Source organism: Amblyomma americanum, chromosome 7 (genome assembly GCF_052857255.1).
Source record: "Amblyomma americanum isolate KBUSLIRL-KWMA chromosome 7, ASM5285725v1, whole genome shotgun sequence".
Lineage (NCBI taxonomy): Eukaryota > Metazoa > Arthropoda > Arachnida > Ixodida > Ixodidae > Amblyomma > Amblyomma americanum.
The window spans coordinates 130,323,685-130,346,876 of NC_135503.1; the positions used below are offsets into that span (position 1 = coordinate 130,323,685).

Here is a 23,192-nt window from a genome sequence, read left to right on the forward strand (position 1 = left end):
TGATTCTACAAACACATCAGTCCAGGCATCGGGTGCAGATTTATTCACAATGAGTCGACGGTTACTCTGCGAAAGTCTTTACGAAGCGCCATTTTTCTTTCTATGTTGGCTTCCTGCGCACACGTTTTGCTAGCAATGCTTTCTCATGTTCGACACAAGCGTAAATGAAAATACTGTTGTTGGGTGCGCACTCCGCTTTTCCTTCATTAGCTGCAGCACCTGCGCGTAGACCTATCGCCCACTGCATCGGTGCAAGATAAAGGCGGCTATAGAAGAAGTTCAGGGGACTTACCCAACTCCCAGTTCTCCTCTTCGACGCTTTTCTCTGCATCCGTTACTGCAAGGAAACGTCGGCATCGCACATTCAGAGGCTTCAACGTGTTGCCACGCGACCATAGATGCATACTCTGCAGGCTGCGTGAACTCAGTCCACGGGGAAAATGAGGCAACAAGCGGCACCATGACTCATTAAATCGAACTGGAATCAGTGCTAAATGGGCGACAACTTTATCGAGCATGAAAGTTGTTTGGTTTGTTTTGGTTTGCGTGGGTTTAATGTCCAAAAGCGACTCAGGCTATGAGGGACGGCGTATCCGGAAATTTCGACCACCTGGTGTTCTTCAACGTGCACTCACATTGTACAGTACACAACCCTCTAGCATTTCGCCTCCATCGCAATTCCACCGCCGTTGCTGGGATCGAACCCGCGTCTTTCTGGCCACCAGCCGAGCGCCATAACCACTGAGCCACAGCGAAGGCAGGAGACAAAACACCGTGAAGCACAGGGTACCAGAATAGTGCATATGGTAGGCACTTCTGGTTGACTGGGAAAAGAATAGATTTAATAAAAAAAAATACTGAGATAAGCACATCAATGGAACAGGCTACAGCAAGAGCAGTGGTGCTAGTAAAAAAGAAGTTTCAAAAGTCCGCGTAAATTTAGTGATTTTTTTTCCGAAAGTTTCCCTATTCTGGAAAAACACTACACGTCTTCATTCCCTTCTCTACATAATCTCCATCCATTTCACAGCACTCTTGAAGGAGGCGGATCTACTATTGAAAGCACTCGGGAAATTTTTCTTCCATCACGGCGCGGATGACGCATTTTCTGCCTACGTAGCTTTTCCAACGCACAGTCGCCTTTGTTCTGGACAACAGACATAAATCGAGGCGAGCTAGGTCCGGTGATTCAGTTGGAGGATGCAAACAAAAATGATGCCCAAGACGTGAGTGAAGGCGATTGCCATGTAGCGATGGGCCGCACGTTGCCGCCATGAAGGAACCAGTTGCTAAAATCATTGACCGGGAATGGTACGCTTTGTGTCGCTCTGAAAACTTCCCCGAGTTGTTTTGCAGACCACACATGGCCTGTAACGGTCTGCTTCTCCCCAAATTCCGTCCTGAGCGGAAAGAAAAAATGGCGACCATCCCTCAGACGGATTGCAGTAAACTGAGCAGTTGCGCTATTTGGCACGTGTTCATGGTTAGTGAACGACGACCCTGCGTTAAGCACGACGTTATATTTTTGGCTCGTTAACCGTGATCACTGAGATGAACTTCTTTCATCTAGATTTGCCTGGTCCGGGGCTGATTTTCACTGCGGGAGCCCTTTTACGGAGCCCACAATGGGCCGGCGCGTGGATGAAGTCCGTACAATTTGGCAGCTGCCCCAAGATGGGCCCCTCTAGTGACGTCGATGACGAAGAGGTTGAAGCCTGAAGCGTGACCTGGGACAAGCGGGCCGAGTAGAAAGAGCTCAAGGAGCTCGCGCTGGAGGAACAACGCTGTTCTGTTGACGTGGCTCAGCTACCCAGGATGCGGGGCAGCGGCTAAGTACCTGGCGGTGTTGCGCTAGCTTGCTAAATTTCCCCTTCTTTTTGTCTGTGCCTGCTTGCTCCTGTTCTTGGGTGTTTGGGCGCGGGACGAGAGCTTAATGTCTACTTCGCCTGGCCAGGGGTTTTCCCCTTGGCCGGCATCTCTTCCTGAAGACCAGCTCCCAATTTATCTCTTTTTCCGCAGTGGTGTTTCGAGCGTTCCGGTCGCTTTAGTGCCTTCCGATGGCAGCGCTATCCGACTGAACAACCCGGAGGCAGTGCAGGCGGCTCTTCAGTCCACATCGCAGCACTTCATGCACATTACCAATGTCCGGTAGTTCGTCAGGGGTGGTATTTTGTGCAGGTCGCCGGATAAAGACTGTATTGAAGATCTTCTAAAGTGTACGACCTTCGCCAACCACCCGGTGAGCGCATTCATTCCGTCTCATCTAGCATGTTCCAAAGGCTTGGTCCGAGGGGTCGACTCTCGATTGAGCCCTGCGGAAACGCTTGAGAACCTCTCGCCTGCAGGAGTGATTGCTGTCCATCGATGCAGCAGGATGGTTGACGGAGTAAAAATTCCTACAGAGTCCGTCATTGCCACATTTGCAGGAATATTTTGTCCGTCAGAGATTAAGGTGTGGCCATTAGTTTTTCGAGTAGATGCCTTTAACTCTCGGCCCCTTCAGTGTCAAAACTGCCGGCGATTTGGCCACAGCGGCATAGCCTGCAAATCGGCCTTACGCTGCTGTGCCTGTGGGGAACGTCATTGCACAGAGGAATGTCCTGAACAGCGAGAGAAATGTTGTTTGTGTAGCGGTGCTCTCCCTGCTGATTCGCCTGACTGTCCTGCACGAGCACAAGAAGTTCAGGTGCTCGAGCTTATAGACAAGCGCAGATGCACGCGGAGAGAGGCTGCCGCAGTCAAGGAGGGAGCCTCAGCCCAATCTAGCGTGGCCGCCAAATGTCCTCCCATAATGGATTCTAGTTGGTCCCGGGCTATTACAGCGGCAGTTGAGAAAGCTGTGGCAAATGCAATGGATCGCATTATGAAAAAAAACCGTGGCCACGTGCATTTCGCAGGTCATAGCTGCTCAGATGACCAATCTTCTGCAGGCGTCCACCGCTCCGCTCTTGTCTTCTTTGGCTTCGGAAGGTACCCCTCCTTTTGTAGTAATCGGTTCCGCTCCACAGGGCCAAAAACAATGTGAGCAACAAAAGACCTCTCAGGCCTCTCCTTCGCATAGCGTAATGGACGCATCCTCTATGGATTGTATGGATATGGAGTGTGATCTCCGCGCCCAGAAACGAAGTGGGTCTCCTCTGAATATTGAAGGTCCATCTTGCCCCCAGTCAAAGACAAAGAAAAGTAACACAAGTCAAAGCGCTAAGACCAGGATTTTAGAAAAGGCAGTCGCGGCCGCGGCACTTCCGCCAAGATAGGGTTCTTAAGTGTACTCCAGTGGAATTGTCGATCTATATTCTCAGCTTCAACAGATTTAAATTGCCTATGCAATCAGCTTCTACCAGATTTAGTTGCTTTACAGGAAACGGCTAACTAGAAATTTCAATTATCATCTCAAGGATTACCGTCCGTTCCGGCTTGACCGGTCATCACGAGGGGCAGGGTAGTTAGTGCTCATATCTACAAATTTTTTCACAGGGCATGCATTTCTTTTCAATATGCAGACAATGAATTAGAAATCCTTGCGGTTGACCTCAGTGTCCCAGGTCAACAGCCTTTTACGGTAGCTAATGCATATTTCTCGTCTGGTGTGCGTGACACTCAGCCCCTTGACTCACTCATGTCTAGTAGCCGACCTGTGGTTCTATTACTTGGCGACTTCAATTCGCACCATGTGACTTGGGGGTTTAAAACAGACAGCTTTGGTTCTAGACTATTTAATTGGGCTTCTGGCAACAACTTGATTTGCAACAATTCCGGATTGTTTACGTTTGTTCACAGTCAATGCCGCTCTGCCTTGGATTTAAATTTTTCCTCCCCAGGAGTCTCTGTTATGTCTTGGGCGCCTGTTGACTGTGCAACAAACAGTGATCATCTACCGATTAGTTTCAAGTTTGCGTGTAAATTAACTCTTCCTGAGCGACATCAGTGCACGTTAATAAAATACAATTGCTTTAAAGACACGCTAAAATCAGCCCTCCAAATCACTTCAGACACTTGCGCTCAGAGAAGTGCCGAAAGCAAGGCTGCACATCTATGTTCAGTACTGGGCCATGCAAGGAAAATGTCTGAATTTTTGGTTATAAGAAAAAAGGGTGCAATCGCGAACAATTGGTGGTATGCTGAGTGCACGCGGGCATATAGACGATGGAAAGCAGCTTGGAAGAAACTTCTCATCAATCAATGCCCAAAAAATTGGCTGGATTATAAGTATGTTGCAGCAACATTTAAGCGCACTGTCGCCCGTGCAAAGGAGGAGTATAATACTTATCATTATGATTTCCTTTCCCAATGAGGAAATAAACGAGCTTTGTTTATTTCATGAGGCGCAACAAGGTGATTCCTCCGGCTGCCAACATTGAATCTCTCGTTCAGTCCCCTGCTGACATCGGAAAGGCCTTAGAGGATATTGCGTGTGGCCTAGAGCTTCGCTTTACATCTGCTTTACATTCTCCTACTATATTCACATGCACCTCAAGTGATTTCACTGAGGTCTCTATGCCTGAGCTGTCGGAAGTTTTTCTGCGCTAATCCCCAGCGGCTCCTGGCCCCGATAAGGTCACTTCATCTTTGATCAAAATTTTGTTCAATGAATCTCCTGCAGACCTGTTGGCTCTAATTAACCATTTTCTTAAAGGTCCTTGGATACCACATGAGTGGCGTCTTGCTGAAATAGTTCCATTGCTTAAAAAGCAAGGGGAGGGCTTAACTTTAGACAATATACGCCCTATTTCGTTAACATCGAACCTAGTGAAATTGGTGGAAAGGGTCCTTCTTAGCCGTGTCATGTCATTCGTTTCAGAAATTGGTGGTGGTGGTAGTGGTTTTATTAAAAATAATAGTAAAAAGGAAGGAAAAGATTTTTGCTAGCTCCGGCATCTGCCATGGATACTGAAGCACCTGAGCTGGGGCAGCGGAAATAAAGGACAGCAGGCAGAATGCAGTGAGGGGACAGGAATAAAGGATAGGGGGAGAAGTAATATGTACAAACTATTTACACAATAAGAAATGTGTCCAGGTTGTGCGCGTGATTAGTTCATTTTAGAGTAATTAAATCACACACGCGCACAGCACTGTGTTGGTTACAACTGGAGAGGGGCGTCCAGTTATTAATCGTTCAAGGTAGAACTCGCTGAGCGTTCGGCCACTGCGTGTATCTACCTGACAGAGAACAGACGGGAAGTCAAGCCCGTGTGTTCGAGGAATGCACAGAGGCTCACCAAAGTTCGCTCACGAGTGTGCGCACTGCCCTGCGGCCACAATAGCGTCTTGATGGAGTCTGGTAGTATGCCCGGCGCCCTATAGGCCGCGAGCATATCGCGACGAGCATCGGCGAACGCGGAACAGCGAAGGAGCAGGTGTTCTAGTGTTTCCACTGCACCGCATCCGTCACACACATCACTCGTCGCCACACGCAGCCAATGCGCGCGCGGAGGATCATTGCACGTTGTGACCGTGTAAGTGCGCGACAGCCGTTGACACTGTCGATGCGCTCACCTTCCGCGATGCGTGGGTCGGGGTGCTGCTTTCGGAGATGGTCGTGGATGGCCGCACGCACGTACTCCAGCGCAAGGGGCAGATCGCTGGCAGGTAATTGGTGTGCAGCGGTCACGAGGTCGTCAGCTTCTTCGTTGCCGGCGATGCCGCAGTGAATGGGCACCCACTGTGCACGCACGGCACAACCTCTCTGCGCGAGGCGCTCGATGCGCGAGCGAATTACCCGCACCAGTGGTGTACCGCGGCCGTTAGATTGTAGGCGGCTGAGGGCGGCGCGGGAGTCGCACAGCAGAGCACTCCTGGGCGGCGGAGGGCCGAGGGTGAGCAGCAGGTCCAGCCCGAGCCGGATCCCCATCGACTCCGCCGTGGTGGAGGAGCCCAGGAAGGCTGCGTGTTGCTGGCTGTGCAGTCGCAGGGCGGGGATGGTGGCCGCCGTAGCAAGGGAGCAGCTGTCGCGGGCCACTGAGCCGTCGGTGTACACGAGGAGATGGTCCTGGAGCTCCTTGTGTATGACGGCTCTGGCCAGCTGCTGCACAGCACAAAGGGGTGTGCTCCGCTTTCCCGCAATGCCGACGATCTCTCGCTGTACCTCCGAGGCAGCAGGCCAGGGCGCGTAGGAGCCGTAGGGGGGTGGGCTTTGGGTCAATTGTTCATACTCGAGCAGCGCGGCGCCCATTCGTGAGCGCGGGTGCGAGCGCATACGCTGCAGCAGCGAGCCGCCGTCCGGTGCGCGGTGAAGCCGGTCGATGTGATTAAATGCCCTGCTCGCTGCTTGGAGCTCAAAGGGCCACGCTCCTGCCTCGGCCAACGTTGCGGCGCACTGCGAGTTTTTGGGCAGGCCTAGGCACACGCGCAGGGACTTGCGGCGCTGAAGCTCGAGTTTCTTCCAGCACGGCTTGCGCACCATCACGAGCGGCAGCGCATAGAGCGCCGCCCCCAAGGCTGCGGCATTGTATAGACGCAGCGCGGCTTTCTGAGAGATGCCCTGGCCTCGAGCGGTGAATTTCAGAAATTGCTGTATTGAATCCATGTCAAATTGGTTTCAGGCCGGGTTGTTCAATTTGGTGTGCTCATACTGACCTTGAGAGTCGTATTAAATTAGCTCGCAATAGAAAAAAGTTTGCTGCGCTTGTCACCTTGGATATCAGTAAAGCATACGACAGAATGGTGCACTCGGCTCTATTACTAAGATTACAGGAACTCAACTGCCCAAGCTATTTTGTAGCCTGGATTTCTGTTTTTTTGTTTGAAAATAGAGAATTTTACTGCTGCCAAAATGGTGTTTCCTCAAGGAGATTTCCACAGACAAGAAGTGTTCCGCAAGAATCAATTCTGTCACCTGTTCTTTTTAACATTTTTCTAAGTTCAATTCCATGCATTCAAAATGTGAAACCTTATGTGTACACCGACGATATTGCATTTTTTGCATCAGCAGGTGACATTCACAGTCTTTATCGAACCCTGCAAAATTACCTCAATGTTCTTGACAACTGGCTAGGAAGAATTCATCTGTCCCTTAACGTGAAGAAATGCGCATTGTTAGTATTTCCAGTTTCTGTTCCTGTAAATATCAGCCTGGTCTATAGAAATAACATAATACCTCAAGTTCAGACGGTGAAGTATCTCGGAGTAATATACGACACTACTCTCTCCTGGCGGCCACACATTGAGCAAGTTTCTGCAAAAGGATTTCGGGCCATTGGCATCCTGCGCAGGCTTTGCAGTGCTAGGTCAGGCATGAGAAAGCATACGCTTCTGATGATTTATAAAATGTACGTCCGCCCAATTTTGGAGTCCGGGTGTGTTTTATTCTCAGGAGCTCCTGCCTATAAACTTCGCCCTCTTGTGCTTTTGGAGCGTGAGGCGTTGCGCCTTTGTCTGGGGCTTCCAAAATATGTCGCCAATGCTGTTCTGCACCTTGAGGCGCGAATGCCTTCGTTATCAGCTAGGTTTCGCCTTTTAACAGTTCAAACATTTTTAAAATTGTGCGACTCCCCTCTTCATGCTTCCAGTATAATATTTGTTAGTCAACCTTGCGCCTTTTTTAGTGCTGCCTGGTCTCTAATTCATACCCCGCAGATATGTTACGTGCAGTCCCTCCTTGATCGCATAAATATTCATTTCACAGATGTCCGCCAAATATATAACAACTCCTCAACTGTCCAGATTGAATTCGATGACATTTTCCCATCGAATGCAAACCTGCAGCCCTTCCCGCTTCTTCAGGGTCTATTGCAGGACCACCTAAGGTCCTTTCCCTCTCATGTTCTTATTGCTACCGATGCCTCGCAGGATCGCGAAAAGGCAAGTGTGGGAATTTTTTCGCCTTCACTGGATTGGCATTTTTTCTCTCCGTCTTCCTGACTTCACTCCAATTTTTCTGGCTGAATTATTAACAGTAATCTTAGCCTTGCGAAAATTAGAATCTACCGTTTCCCAGGTCGTGGTTATGACAGACTCTCTGTCCATTTGCTCTTCCTTATCCTCACCCGCTGAGCCTCGGCCATTACGCCTGTTTAAGTTCCTGATTCCGCTCCATCTAAATGCGGTAAGGTTGCTTTGGGTACCAGGTAACATGGGCTTTCACTTAAATCAGGTTACAGATTCCTTAGCAAGAACCTCTCTCAGCGGCCCAATTGCTGCTGTCCTGTAATCGTGTGCATATACAGATACAGTGAGGTTTCGCTGCTACACAATATTTCAGGAATTTGCTGCCTCGGCTCTTACATCATCTCCCGAATATCAGCATCTTCTGCATCCTTGGAGTAGCAAAGACTGGCGCTCACGCAGACTAGAGGTCTCTTTCACGCGCTTGCGTTGCAGGGTTCCCCTTCTAAATTTCTACCTTCACAGATCTGGCCTGGCAGCTTCCCCACTGTGCCCTTTTTGTGCCGAACCTGAGATAATAGATCACTTCCTGCTGTTCTGCCGCCGCTTTTCTCATTTGAGGAAGCGTCGTTTGCAAATTCCATTTCATCAACTGGGCTTGCCTGTGTCTTCCGCGGTTGTTCTTCCCATTGGCGCTTCTTTGCTTGGAAGAAGCGACAGGAGTGTGCGCGCTGCTGTGCAAAATTTTCTTCAAGAAACGCAGTGACTCCCATTCTAATTTCTTTTTCCCGCTCTCAGTCAGTACGACATTGCAACATTACAGGCATTGTATACTATTATGTACATTAAGCCATTGTCCCGTCTTCGATCTCCAAGTTAACTGGACCCCTTTCCTTCCCACTTCCAATCTATGAGACTACATACTATTACCACTCCTTTTGCCGTCAAGACTTTCCTGTATCCAGTAATTAACCGCCTGTGTCTTGGCCACTCCCCCGTAGTGGGTATGTGCCAGCAACGTCTGAGGCCTTCCTTCCTTTCTTCCAAGCGGCACAGCGCTGAACATTGAAGACCATTGCCGCAGAAGATGAAGAAGCGGACACGCTGACGTGTTCTTGCTGGCCGCTACTGTTTTCTGCATCTTCTGGTGGTTCCGGCTTGTTCATCCTTGGTGAGCCCGTACTACGTTGGGGGTTTTGGCCAAGGCGTAGTTTGAGACGCAGTTCATGTGAACCTGAGAGCGCGTTTTGCTGAGATGTCGTTGACCTCCCCAGGTGGAGGGTCGGCAGCTTGGTTTGCCAGCTTGCCAGCCCAAAGCCTGCCACTTGAGTCCTTCCACAAAAATGGCATTGATGCGGTTCCCGTAGCTATCGTCCCAATTGGTGAGGGTGCGATCAAAATGAAAACCCCCAAACTAATTCAACAGGAGCTAAGATCATTGACTGCCCAATACCTGCAGATCTCTGAAGTGCGTCAATTTGGCCGCCGAGGAATTGTGTGCAAGTCCTCGGACATCGCTTGTGGTGCAGACTTGCTTGAGTGCAAAATTTTCAGCTCGCTGCCGTTGAAAGCATTCATTCCCGAACAACTTGCATGTGTCAAGGGTATCGTAAAAGGTGTCGACCCAGCATCGTGCCCTCAAGAAATTCTACAGGAATTTCAAGATGCAGGTGTTGGGGTCTTTTCAGTCTACCGCTGCAGTAGAGAGGTAATCGGCTCGCGTGTTGCTACTGAGTCTGTAATAACAACTTTTGCTGGCTCTTCCTGCCCTGCTGAACTAAATATCTGGCCGATTGTATACCGTGTGGACCCACTAGAGCCCCGCCCTCTTCGATGCACCAACTGTTGGCGCCTCGGGCATAGCGGCACAGCATGAAAGTCAGAGACCCGCTGCCGTTTATGTGGAAAAGGTCATTCTGCTGATAACTGCACCTCAGAGCAGCCTCATTGTTGCCTCTGCAGCAACAGTCACTCAGCTGATGATGCCAACTGCGCAAAACGTGGAGAAGAGCATAGCTTGTTGGAAATTATCAACCAGAAGCGGTGCTTAAGAGCCGATGCTTACGCTGTTCTTAACAGGAAAAAAGATTCATATGCTAGTCGTGTGCACGCTTTTGTTAAACACATTAAGTCCAACTTGACTGCCTCAATTGTCACCACTTAAAAAAAGCTCTTAATAATGTGGTTGAGCGAATGCTAAACACTTTCTTTGAGGCGTAGGCTCAGTTTGTTGCAGTTCAGTCTGCGTCACAAACATCCGTCCTGGCAGCAACGTCTGTTTCTGTTTCAGCTTCTGCAGCTAGTGCTATCCGCTCTACATCACCTTCTGATGCTCCCCAGGTCCCACCTAACATCTCTGTTCCTAGCATTGAATGTCGCAGTGACATACGCACACCAGATGTTGAAATGTCGTGCCCCACGCAGAAGCGCCGTGCTTCCTCATCACCGTCTAATTCTAGTTCTCCACAGATGAAAGCTAAAAAGGGACCACCAAAACTTCATCATCATGTTGATATCCTTAATGAGGCAGTTTCGGCCTCTTCAATTGGTCAATAATCATGACAGGTATCAAAGTGTTACAATGGAATTGCCGTTTCGTCTTCTCTTCTCTTCCAGATCTAGACATACTTATACACAAGCATAAGCCTGATATTGTACTTTTACAAGAAACGTGGTTATCACCGTATAAATCATTTTCACTGAGAAGGCCTATCGTCGCAGAAAAGCGGCCTGGAAGAGGCTGTCCTGCAACCATAGTCCGGCTATTTGGTTAAATTACAAATTCTTCTCTGTATCTTTCAAAAGAACACTTGCAAAAGCCAAAGAGGAGTATAACCAAAATTTAAACACATATCTTTCAAATCCTCGTCATCGGAAAGCCCTGTATAGATTCATGGAACGTAACAAGAGTTCTGCTGTCCCTCTTCTCACTAGATCAACAGTGTTATCACCACAAAAGGCTCAGGAGAGCCTGGAGTGTATTCCTCAGGGATTGGCGTTACGCTTCCAGACGCAGAGAAGCGTCCCTTTGTGCACAATTTCACCCTCTTCGGTTTATACCGAGGTTGACGCATCAGAGCTCCTCTCAGTCCTGGCATTGTTGCATCCTGCAGCTCCTGGACCAGATGGTGTCACTCTTGGTATGATTAAAATTTTATCCCAGGAGTTTACAAGCGTCCTCTTAGATATGGTCAATGCTTCTCTGGAAAATGCATGGATTCCAAGCATTTGGAAGACGGCGCAAATTATTTTATTAATGAAAAATGCAGGAAAAGGATACGTCTTAGATAAAATTTGGCCAATTTCGCTGACTTCAAATTCAGTCAAATTAATAGAAAGAATAGTGCACAGTCGCCTCACAAAACATGTTCATGACATCAACGGTCTCAGCTCAGCCCAGATTGGCTTTCGTCGTGGATGCTCTGTATGGTCCACGCACGTGGATTTAGAGAGCAGAATCCGGCTCTCGCTATGCAGAAGAGAAGTTTCAGCTTTGGTCACTCTTGATGTATCAAAGGCCTATGACACTGTTGAGCACACTATTTTACTTAACAGACTTGCTCAGTTACATGCTCCAACCTACATTTATGCGTGGATATCTGAATTTCTGAAGGAGAGATTCTTTTACTGTGCCGAGGGAACCCTATGTCCAAATACATATTATCAATCAGGAGGTATGCCGCAATGATCGGTGCTATCCCCTCTGCTTTTTAATATTTTGTTCGGTGGCATCCCCATTCGTCCTGATATAACAGTTTTTGTGTATGCAGATGACATAGCTTTTTTCGCCTCGGCCAGGGATATCCACTCCCTTTACCACATTGTGCAGGGATATTTGGAAGCTCTTGGAGTATGGTTGCAAGGTATTAATTTATCACTGAATGTAGACAAATGCGGAGTTTTGGTATTTCGTCCAGACAGGCCTTTGCACATTTCATTAGTCTGTCGCTCTCTCCAGATTCCACAAGTGGAATCTGTAAAATATCTGGGTGTTACTTATCACCCAGCATTAGATTGGAGCCTTCATGTATAAAGAACAATGAGTTTAAATAGAACGCGCTTTAGGCTGGCTGACAAGAATCTCCAATAAAAAGTTTCAGATGCGCTGCGACATGTTATTGTTACTATACAAAGCCTACGTAAGACCTATACTTGAATTTGGTTGCATTCTGTTCTCTGGTAGCGCAAGCTACAAGATTCAACCCTTAATCTTACTGGAAAGGGGCGCACTCCGCCTCTGCCTTGGTCTCCCGAAATCAGTTTCAAACGCCCTGCTTTATCTGGAAGCCCGTATCTCTGATCTAACTTCCCGTTTTCAAATACACACGGTGCGAACTTTCCTCAGGTCGATGGACCCAGTGACTGATGTCAGTACTCCTAATTTTGTGTCTCAGCCGGCCTTATTCTTTTCTCATCATTGGCCACGGTATAAAATGCCACAAATTATGTTAACGCAGAATCTTTCAACATCGATTGGTGTTGTTCTCAGTTCTTTGCAGTGGGTTGATGACACGCCGTCAGCAGTGGAATTCCATTTCGACCACATCTTCCCTTCTCATGCGAAACACATGCCCGCAAACATTTTGAACGATATTCTCTCGGATCACATAGAGGAATACCCCCATCATACGGTGCATGCTACCGATGCCTCCGTCAACTGCCAAAAAGGCTGCAGTTGGCATCTCTTCGCAGTATTTGGCATGGAGCTATTCTGTCCGCATCCCAGATTATATTCCTATATTCTTTGCGGAATTTTTGGCTCTTGGAATGGCCCTTCACAAACTTCCATGCGATGTGTCTCATTTTTGTATTCTCGCTGATTGTTTGTCAGTGTTAGTCTCCCTTGACACTTCACAGGAAGATTTTTTGAGCCGTACCCTGCGATTTTTTGTCTCAAGCACTTTGAAGGTGGTCCGTTTTGTGTGGGTTCCTGGCCATGCAGGTGTTCATTCAAATGAGGTGGCTGATTACTTAGCAAGGTCGGTTCTTGACGGGTCAGCGACACTTCCCGTTCCTAATTTCAGCCTGCTGGCGATTTCCAGGTTTCAGCGGTTCCTACATATATCAGCAAAGGTTACGAGATTCCTTACAAAATACCACTGACTATCAGCACTTAGCATATAATTGGAACGTCCGTTCGTGTAAATCCAGGCTGTGTGAGGTAACAATGACGTGGTTGCGGTGCAGGATTCCAAGTTCGAAATTATATCTATGCAGGTGTGGGTTGACACCGACGAACCTATGTGACGCATGTGGGAAAGTAGAATATTTAGACCATTTTCTCCTCTACTGCCCAAAGTTCGCACTTCAGAGAAAGATTTACCCGGAGGTCCCCCTCTCCAGGTTAGGGCTCCCTTTATCTTTGCCAGTATTATTATCGTTTGGTGCGAACGCCAAGGGATTTGCATTGGGTTCTATTTGTGGTTTCACCACCACTACATAATTGCAACTGGTGGTTTGATGTGCTAATTCTTTTAAAGTTCTACGAGCTCTTCTTTTTTCACCAAAATGCTGTCTGTTATTTCACTGCCAATATTGTTCTGTTGTTTTTATTCATTGATTTTTTAAAATTCACGATTGGTGCAACATTTTTGTCGTCATCTTCATGGCAACTTCTTTTTTTATTCAACTACACCTTGGCCAATCCCCCCGCGTGGGTATGTGCCATATACGTGGGGTGAAGAAGAGCTCGGACGCTCGCAGGTCTCAGAACATTATCCGCAACTTACCCAGTCAGGAGCGTCTACGGACCGCTCCGCTGTCTCACCAGCCGTATAGCTACCGGGCATCCCTCAATAAATGTGGACGACGTTTGGCACATCCCCACTCCAATACCCGGGGGATGTCCTGGAAGTTCTTCAGATCCGTTGCGATTCACTGCGACCGTTCGATGATAACTCAAGAAACAGTGAAGCGCTTTGAAGCTACATCAGGGTGCCTTATAACGCGCAGCTACAAACGGAAACATAATCAGGATGATGATACATATGCAATGTGCGGTAAATTTTTGGAAACAGACACCTTACACTCGAATATCCAGGCACAGTCACTCTCCCTGAAGCACTCGAGTGTAGAGATAACAATGGTCGCGTAAGTAAATCAGCGCGATAGAAGTTAGCAAAAACGCGATTGGAGGATTGGTGGCTCAAAAGCAGAGAGGTGACATATAGTTAGTAGTGTAGGACTAAAAACATGCTTAAATGGCGAACTTTAACACCCAGTTACGACACGGTTAAATTAAAATAAAGAAAGCCGGGCATACTGGCAACTGCCTCAACACGGTTTCAAAGGGGACGCTACATTCTTCCTTTTTTCATCCCTTCCTTCTTTCCTTCCTTCCTCCCTCCCTCCCTTCCTTCCTTAAATTCCTCACTTCCTCCCTCCCTTTCTTCCTTTTTTGCTTCCTCCCTTCCTTCCTTTCCTCCCTCCCTCTCTTCCTCCCTTCCTTCCCTCCCTTCCTTCCTTCCTACATAAAGTTGGAGCTTATTATCATAGCAAATTAGAGTTTCGCTTCAGTACACAGCGGTAGTGCAGCTTGGTTGGGTTCATTGGGTTTTAACGTCCCAAAGCGACTCAGCCTACGAGAGACGCCGCAGTGGACGGCTCCAGAAATTTCGACCACCTGGGGTTCTTTAACAGGAGCTTCTTCGCCGCGACCAGTATCGGGAGATACCACGCTTCATAGCACGGATTGCGAAAGATCTTAAATCGACCTGAGAGCAAGACACACTCCTCAGTTCCGTGTTTTTGCATCGTGCGTGCTCGATGGCCTGAACTTATGGAGCGCGCTGTCGCGGGAACGGAAGCGCTCCACAAAAATTGCGCCCTCACTTCCCGCTGGCCATCAAACGCGGTTGTCCGACAATATGGTGACGTCCACTTTAGCTCAGAATCCTTGTCACCGGTCGGCAAAGTGACGCTGTACAGACTGCGACTCTTCTGAAAGCCTCCTACCGTCTCACTCCGTTCTTTCTCTCGGAATGAAAGTGGAGCCAGAAGTTAGGTGAGGTAAGTTTTTCCCTCACAGTGGACCGATGCACGAGCTTGTGGCAAAACGCACCCCGCACCTACGGATGAGCATCCCACAGCATCAAAAGGCAACCGGCACAACAAGATATACTGTCACGTGCTGGTGACAGCGCCGCCGACAGCAGGCTGACCTGGCACTGAAACGAACTCTTCATCTGGCTGACTTGAGCCCACATAAACGGACCGTTTAACATAGCGACAGACGTGCCAGGCTATCGTCGAGGGACGGAATCACAGTTGCTCTCGGCCGCGCTCACTTTCAAGCTGAGGAAGAACTTTAGTGATAAGGCACGTAAAGCACCCACGGCAGTCTGGAGCAACTTAGGACCAGCTGCGCGTGGCTCCGATCATTTGTGATAAACCCGGTCGAATCTTCGCTCACAGTGATAAAGCCGCCTCCCTTCGGCTTTTAGAATAAACAACAAACATTACAAACCTTCGCGACAACCTTCCACCAGAATTTTTAAAAAATCGGGAGGGAACCAACACGGACCCGTGTTGCGCTTACTTTCGACACAACTCGTACGTACGTGCAGAGCTTCGCCACTCGGCGTGAGTAAATCAGTGTAGCCTGATGGAAGCTAGGAGACGCACCAGCCCAGTTACGTGAGGAACGTCGACGAGGGGGCGCGTATGTGTGAGCTACGCCTTGCTCACCTATTCAGCAGCAGGCGAGCCGTGGCCAGAGCTTCCTTCGCGAGGAAATGGAAGCACCACAAGTTCTGCCGACAGATAGACGCGCAAGTTCTCGCCACTACGCCAGCAGTACTTGTAAATATCACGCATCTCTGGCTGCCAGCGGAGCTGGTGGGATTGTTGTGGCTGTCTCTCTCGCGCGTTCAACAGCTCTGAAGAGCAAACCCCATCGCAGTCGCCCCCGGTGAGCTGGAAGTTATTTACCGAGCGCCAAAGTACAGCTAGGTGCAACATGAACGGGAACACACTAGACAGCTCTAGCATAGCGCGACTTGCCTCCGCGTGAGACCAGTGCGCCCGCGCTGATTGCTCCCAATGCGGTCGGAATGCGTGCAGCTGGCCGGCGCCTGGTGCCATCTGTCTACCACAGGGTAATCTGCGCAAGCGCAGTGGCTCCATGCGAAACCATGCCTGATAGCGGAGAGATGCTAAATCTCTATTGTTCGCATTCAACCAACGAAAGTGAGTAAAAAGCCAGCTAAAGTTTCTTTGTTCTGAAAATTTTTCACCGCGGATTTCAGGACTTTCAGTTTCAGTGCGAAGGCAGAAATGAATCTGTCTTTTGTACGCAAAACGACTGTTTCCTTTAATACTGGATCTGCCTCTAATGAGGATTCATAACGAACGCAGCTCTTTTGCGCTCCACAGAGAGAGAATGCGAAAAGGGAAAAGAATTAACAGAGGAGGGATTTGGCGCAGAAGACGGTTGGGTGAGCGCATTCGTGGCGAAGTGTGGTGTATCGTCAGCCTCCTCGCGGATGAGCAGAGACGCGTTGGGCTGGACACTGCCGCACATTCACCAAGGCGCAAGCAAGCAGGGGAGGGAAATGGTTCAGAGACCAAAAAGGCCAGCGTACACTGTCAGTGCAACGTATGGCAGAAGGAGACACTTGCGGTGCAGAACAGTATGGGCCGATGCGAAGACGTCCGTGTCGACGCTGAGAGAGTCGCAAGAGAAGTGAAGAAGGTCGGAAGAGCGTGGGGAAGGACGGTATTGTTGGTGGCGAGGGCTTTGACACAATAAACAGAACCAGTAGCGTCCGGCAAAGGATTCGGCTGGGAACCCAATTTCAGCTCGAGCACAGTCGCAGACTGCGGCATGGCACGAAAGTAAATCCCAGCCCAGAATAGCAGCATGGGAACAGAATGGCAGCATGCACAACAAACTCTTTTGTGCAGAGGAAGTCCTCAATCACAACTCGAGCGGTACACGCTGCAGACGGCTTGGTGAGAAGAGCGCTGACAGTGCGCTGCGCGCTCCAGTCCGCACCTCTCTGGTTTTCTCTGCAAACGAATTCTCTCCTTCGTGCACCTTACATACAGATTAACAAAAACGCGCCCGACAAAAACAAAAATTTCTGCACGTAGAGTCCTTTTCTCGCGTATCTCTCATTCAGAATGACTAATCATTGGTCAGATGCCCGAGCTATGCACCACATGATTATCTTAAAAGAACCGATTCAATAAACACCCCACTCACCTGTGCGGAATCCATCTTCAGAGAGACTCAAGGCGGACAAAGACATCCCGGCCTCTCCTCTTCCACGCGCGACGCCATCCCTTTCGGTTCGTTGTTCCGGGTGACCGGGACCATCGCCTTCGGTTCGTAGTCCCTGGTGACCGGGACCTTTCGCCCCCGCCGCATGTGAAATTTCGTCTTTACTCGCCTGCGTTGTGTATCGCCGCCAGGAGTCGGTTAATAAATAGGGGCACTGCCAACACAACGACACCTCAATTGCAGCAATTTTTTCTCGTCCCTGAGCCCACGCGTTCCGCCAACGGCTGAACTGTATCATTTGCTCTCAAGTACACGCGCGAGTTTCCGGAAAGAGAACGCGCGAAGACTAGCACGCGCTCCCGATAAGGCGCAGGAAGAAGAACGAAGAGTGCGGCGCAGTACGCTCCGCTCTCGAGACGCGACTGTATGCAGCACAAAAGTTGCCTACTTCGATGTAACTCAAAAGAAATGTTGAACTCAAAAGATTCCTTCGCTTCTAATGACACCTCTACTCATTAGCGTACAGTCGCAAGCAAACAGAAACACTTGACTTACATGCATTCTCCAAAAAATATCGCGGATTGTTGCCTATGGGTTACGTGCTCACCTCGCAGTCTGCAGGTCCTTGGTGCAATCCCTCACACCTTCATAAGAAGTTTTAACGCCACAGCGTTGAAGACACCGTTACCCAGAAATGCCGTCTTCGGCTCGGTTGTGTGAGCGAAAAATCATGAGCCTGAATCTGGTAGGTGGTGCCCAGAGAACAACGCACGAGGCAGGTGGGCCACCTAGGTGACGTGACCTAGCTTGCTGCGTCGTCACAACCTGCCCACCGGGTAGTGAGCAAAGTGCTCAACGTGGCAGGTGCCAGTCACTCGGCACTCGGCAAGAGCAACTAGGGCCACACAAAGCTCACCGCTGGGAGCACTTCCTATCGCAGGGCACTGGCGTATCGCTCAACCACTGCGCCAGGAGAGGTACGAGGACTGCTAGGCATCTATGAATGTAAAGTGGAGGATGTACTTCTGCATACATGTGAATTAACTCGTTACGATATCGCCTTGTAGCCTTAAGGCGGAGCTTAAGTGTTCCCTTCAACTTTTATTTCTCTCCTTTGCCGTAGACGCCACTATATTATAGTCTACTGCTGATGTCATGCGACAGCATCCTGACGGCAACGAGAAATTCAGTGACCATGGACGGCGACGGACGCCGACTTTTGTGCTAACAGGACATACATAACGCTTTCGCATTAATAACATTGTAGCCCAGCCGAAAGCTCTCATCAGACGCGTCATAGCGAGCACTTCCAAAGAAGACTGTCTTTATTTTCTCACAAAGAAACGAATGCGAGAGGGGAGCCCCGAAGCAGCCAGAGTGAGTGTTGAAAGCACAGAGCGGCACCAGTAGGATGCAACTTGATATAACAGCAGCTAACAATGGGCTGTGCCTGTATTACTCCGCTGACCATTCGCGCCTGTAAGCGAAATCGCTTTTTAATTTCTGACTGTATCAAGAAAGCGAGAGGGAGGCATGTCAAGTGGCCTACGTGTCGAGGCGCCGGAGTGTCTCATTTCCCTCGCGTCCTCTACGACCTTCTCTCACTTTTACTCAAGGAGTCCATGTTAAGTGCGCAATGCCACTGGTTGCACATAGGCCAACGCCATTCGCAGCGAGCCAAGCGCAGCTCGGAAGCAGCATGAACGGTTTCAACAACTACTTCGTGCCCTGACAACGCTGCAACCTTACGTTTTACCTCCCCGTCCGGTCTATCCGCCTTCATTTCTGCGGGAAAACCCGTGTTCGATACGGAGGACAGCTCCCACAAGTCTCTGGCATGCTGCACCTACCTGCGATTACGCTGCCCATTCAGCGTTCAGGTGATCAATGACATCTTTTCACGATTTTCAAACAATTTTAGCGGTCAAACTCTGACAATTGTGTGACACTGCAGCACTAAACCTATAAGGACGACTCCGCAACAACGCGTTTGCTGCCATTTACACTGACGTGACGTCATGGTTGCCCGACGTCGCCTGGACGAGTCCTGTCATTTGGACTGCCTCAGTGGCACCCTAAATACCTGTGGCAATTTTTGAAACATAGCCGAGTATTTAGCACTTTCGGCGATTTCCTTTTAAACTTTTTAAAATTAAGAATCGTTTTGCGAACACACCGAGACGGCGCCCAATTTCACGCAAATGCAACATCAGCGTGCGATATCTATATCTAAAGAGACGGACCATGCAAAATAGCGTGGTTCGTTTTTGAGAACTTTCTAACCAACCGCGGTGGCTCAGTGGTTAGGGCGCTCGGCTACTGACTGATCCGGAGCTCCGGGGTTCGAACCCGACCGTGGCGGTTGCGTTTTTATGGAGGAATAATTGGTTTTTGGGGAAAGGAAATGGCGCAGTATCTGTCTCACATATCGGTAGACACCTCAACCGCGCCGTAAGGGAAGGGATAAAGGAGGGAGTGAAGGAAGAAAGGAAGAGAGAGGTGCTGTAGTGGAGGGCTCCGGAATAATTTCGACCACTTGGGTATCTTTAACGTGCACTGACATCGCACAGCACACGGGCGCCTTAGCGTTTCTCTTTTTTATGGAGGAAAAGCGCTAAGGCGCCCGTATGCTCTGCGATGTCAGTGCACGTTAAAGATCCCCAGGTGGTCGAAATTATTCCGGAGCCCTCCACTACGGCACCTCTATCTTCCTTTCTTCTTTCGCTCCCTCCTTTATCCCTTCCCTTACGGCGCGGCTCTGGTGTCCACCGATATGTGAGACAGATACTGCGCCATTTCCTTTCCCAAAAACCAATTAATATTATTATATTATTATTATTATTATTATTATTATTATTATTATTATTATTATTATTATTATTATTATTATTATTATTATTATTATTATTATTATTAATATTATTATTATTATTATTATTATAACCTCCAATGGTCCACTTTGCGCTGCATGGTGCAAAGTCGATTCAGGGCGCAGCCAAGTGAATCGCTGGTAACTTAGTCGGCGGTGAGCTGAGGTTCCGAAACATGCATATCAATGTGCGGCTGAGAGCCCACCCTTGTGCGAATATGTTACAGCCACGCTTCGGTACGGGGTTCTTAGGGAGTTGCAAACTTAAGTCGATCAAAATCAAGCAGGTCTTCGCTTGGTGCATATCGAGACAAACAGCAGGAGCCGTTTTTAGGACCTGCTGTTTCACTGCTCGTGCTCTCTCGTTCGGAAGTTTGCAAACCTCCTTCACGGCGACGACTCAGTGTACTCTGGTCGAAGCTCAGCCGCTGCCGCAAAGAGACCAGAAGAGAAGGTTGGGGACCACTTGAAATACTGTCTGTTGAAACACCTTTCGATCGGGTACACAAAGACGCCAAAACATCTGGTCTTTGCACCTTTGCTAAACGTGTAAAAAGCTACTGGTACTTACGTCCAGTGCCCACAGCAGTCCAGCAATCAATATGATAATGCCGAGGGAGCGCCCTCAGGAAAGACTGGAGCAAGAGCTGCCTCAAAAGAGTATAAAAAAGCATCAGCCTAATCACCTAACCCGTCCATTCCAAGCCGACACTCCCGTGATAGGTTCAAGCTGCACCTGACTGTAGGAAATGAGCCGATGAATTGAGAAAGCCTCTAACGCACAACACCGGTTCGTGGTACGCACTAATCATTTCCAAAAGTAGTAATGATAGGGATAGTAGCAGAGATTCAGAAAAAAATTCTTGAGTGATTTGATTTGTGAGTATTTAACGTCTCAAAGTGACTCAGTCTATGAGGGGCGCCGTAGTTAAGGGCTAAGGAAATTTCGACCAGCTGGGTTCTTTTAACGTGCACTGACATCGCACTGTACACGGGCCTCTGGTATTTTGTCTCCATCGTAATTCGACCGCTGCGAAAGGGGATCGAACCCGCGTCATTCGGGAGAGCAGCCCAGCGCCATAACCCTCACATTCACCAAGTTCTCGAAATCCCTCTCTCATACCCCGCAATATGCACCGTGTGCATCACGAACGGCGACGCCGATCACAGGCCAAGGCATTACAGAAGATATGGTCGCGTGGATCCTTTAAATGTGGAACCCAAACATCTATACCACCCCTATTAATAATTCATCAATGCCGCACAGTCTTCCACTCTTTGTCTAGGAGAGCATTGTCATGGGTGTTCTCGATTTTTTAGTTTCAGACACGTTGCCTGCTTACTGCTTGTCGATCGTTGACCTTTAATTGCTGTCTTTATTCTAATTTGGTTGTTTCCTGAGCGAAAGTATTTCTCCTATTTTGTAGTTTTCCATGCTACATAACTGCATTCTCTATATGCATGTTTGCACTGAATGTGCACATGTTCTGCTGGTCCGCCTTCACCCGGCCTCGAGCATCTCTCAAGCTACCCTGATAGCTTTCCGCCCGAGGCTCATTTCCTACATGTCTGGAAATAAACTTCATAAAATTAAATATACGGACAGTACTCCACAGCGGTACGCATGGACGCCGCGAAACACCTCGACCACCCGGCCTCTCTTCGATAGCCGGGGTGACTGGGAACGCTATGCTAGCATCCGCGGCAACAACATATATACTACAGCACAAGAAACGGCGGAGGAAGCAGCAACTGCTTTCGCTATAGCTTTCACTGATGCCGACCTCTAGCGATTCTAAAACGGCTGTGCGTTACTCTGCGAAAGGCCCAGTGTGTTCCATCACCCTCTCCTTTTAAGCGCCACCACTACTCCCGTCGCCACATCACCCTGGAATGGGTTCCGGCCCACTTCTCCGACCCCGGCAACGAGGCTTCCCACAATTATGCCCCAGCATCCATCAGCCGTGCTGTGGTGGACTCCACAGCCTACGGTCTGGAAGTCGGTTGGTTTAATTAAATGACGCCACCCTACGCTACCCGACACCTCTACCCCATCCCACAAATCCCTAACGCCTAGGCAACCACCTGGCGTCGCCTTCAATCCTACTAATTTCCTTCCCCTCTCATTTTCTCTGCCGTCTGCCTTGGCCAGGCACCACCCACCCTAAGCACCACCCACCCTAAGCGTGCTAGGTGCCAAGCACCACCCACCCTAAGCCACATAATTTGGGCCTGTCCAGAGGACCCGCCTCCTCTGGGCTTTACACGGCCCTGAGACACCTTCCGAAAAGAGCACATCAACTATCTCAATAACTGCATTTTGTTGTCATGAACACCTGTACCAAATAATACACTTCTACACGAAGCAGAGAGCCCACAGTCATGCGCGAAAGTTGGCGAGCCATTCTTGGCGACTTTTTCATGCTCGCACCCCCTCTGTCGGTCGCACCTGCGTATACAAGCTGGGACATGGCTGTTGGTTCGATTCTTTCAGACGTGAGGCAGCTACCATGGCAGCAGCCAATAAGCCGCGTAGCTCCGGAGGGTCAGAAAGCTCCGCTCCCGGAGGTGGCGCCGGCGGAGGAGCGCCAACCTTCGAGCGGAAAGAGTGACGAGAGAAGAGGGAACGACATTGAAATTCAAATTTTGACTAGAGATAACTCACCTTCTACAAAAAGAATGAAAAAAAATTCTGGCGGTTTACCACTAGTTAACCCTGGTCGAAAGCGAAAAGCTGCATCTCCCTGGCTACGTTTGTAGTAGAGCCACTGGCGGTTTTCATACCTGGCCTTATTGACACACACGCAGAATTAGGTATTTTTTGTATTTGTTAAATATCTTGCTTTAATCGAAACCACATTATAGGCGCTCACACAAGACAGTACATATTTATTATAGTTTTGGTTGTATTTGCAACTGTATTATTGCTTGTTGTATACGTGGAGATATGGAACCAAATCCGGTTCCAAACGACGCAAGAACCGTGCAGATAATTTCAGAAAGCCAAATTGAAAAAAATATTGCTTTTTTGGGGAAAGGAAATGGCGTGAGAAAGGCCTCGTTTTGCTTTTCTTAAAACCAACTTTCACTTCCCATTCCTTATGGCGCGGTTCAGGTCTCCACCAAGATATGTGAGAAAGGCGTAATTTCATTGCTCTAAAAGAAATTTTCATTCCATTTTTCTTCCCTCACGGGCGCGGTTCGAGTATCGGTCTCCACGGCAGGCGTCGCATCGATTACACCTAGCGCTCCGCTTAACACATCAAATGCACCTGC

At 49.0% G+C, this 23,192-nt stretch overlaps 1 protein-coding gene across 1 annotated transcript in view; it reads right to left on the reverse strand.

Annotated features, from left to right (window-relative positions):
- The window catches only part of LOC144098052 (uncharacterized), a 28,259-nt gene extending 11,089 nt beyond the window's left edge, over nucleotides 1-17,170 (reverse strand). The window contains exons 1-2 of the mRNA XM_077630614.1: nucleotides 17,030-17,170; nucleotides 293-337 (exon numbers count right to left, since the gene is read on the reverse strand). Coding sequence (XP_077486740.1) covers nucleotides 293-337; nucleotides 17,030-17,075 — 91 coding nt within the window. The 5' untranslated portion in view covers nucleotides 17,076-17,170. The remainder of the gene's footprint in view (nucleotides 1-292; nucleotides 338-17,029) is intronic.
- Between the last annotated feature and the right edge of the window lie 6,022 nt (nucleotides 17,171-23,192).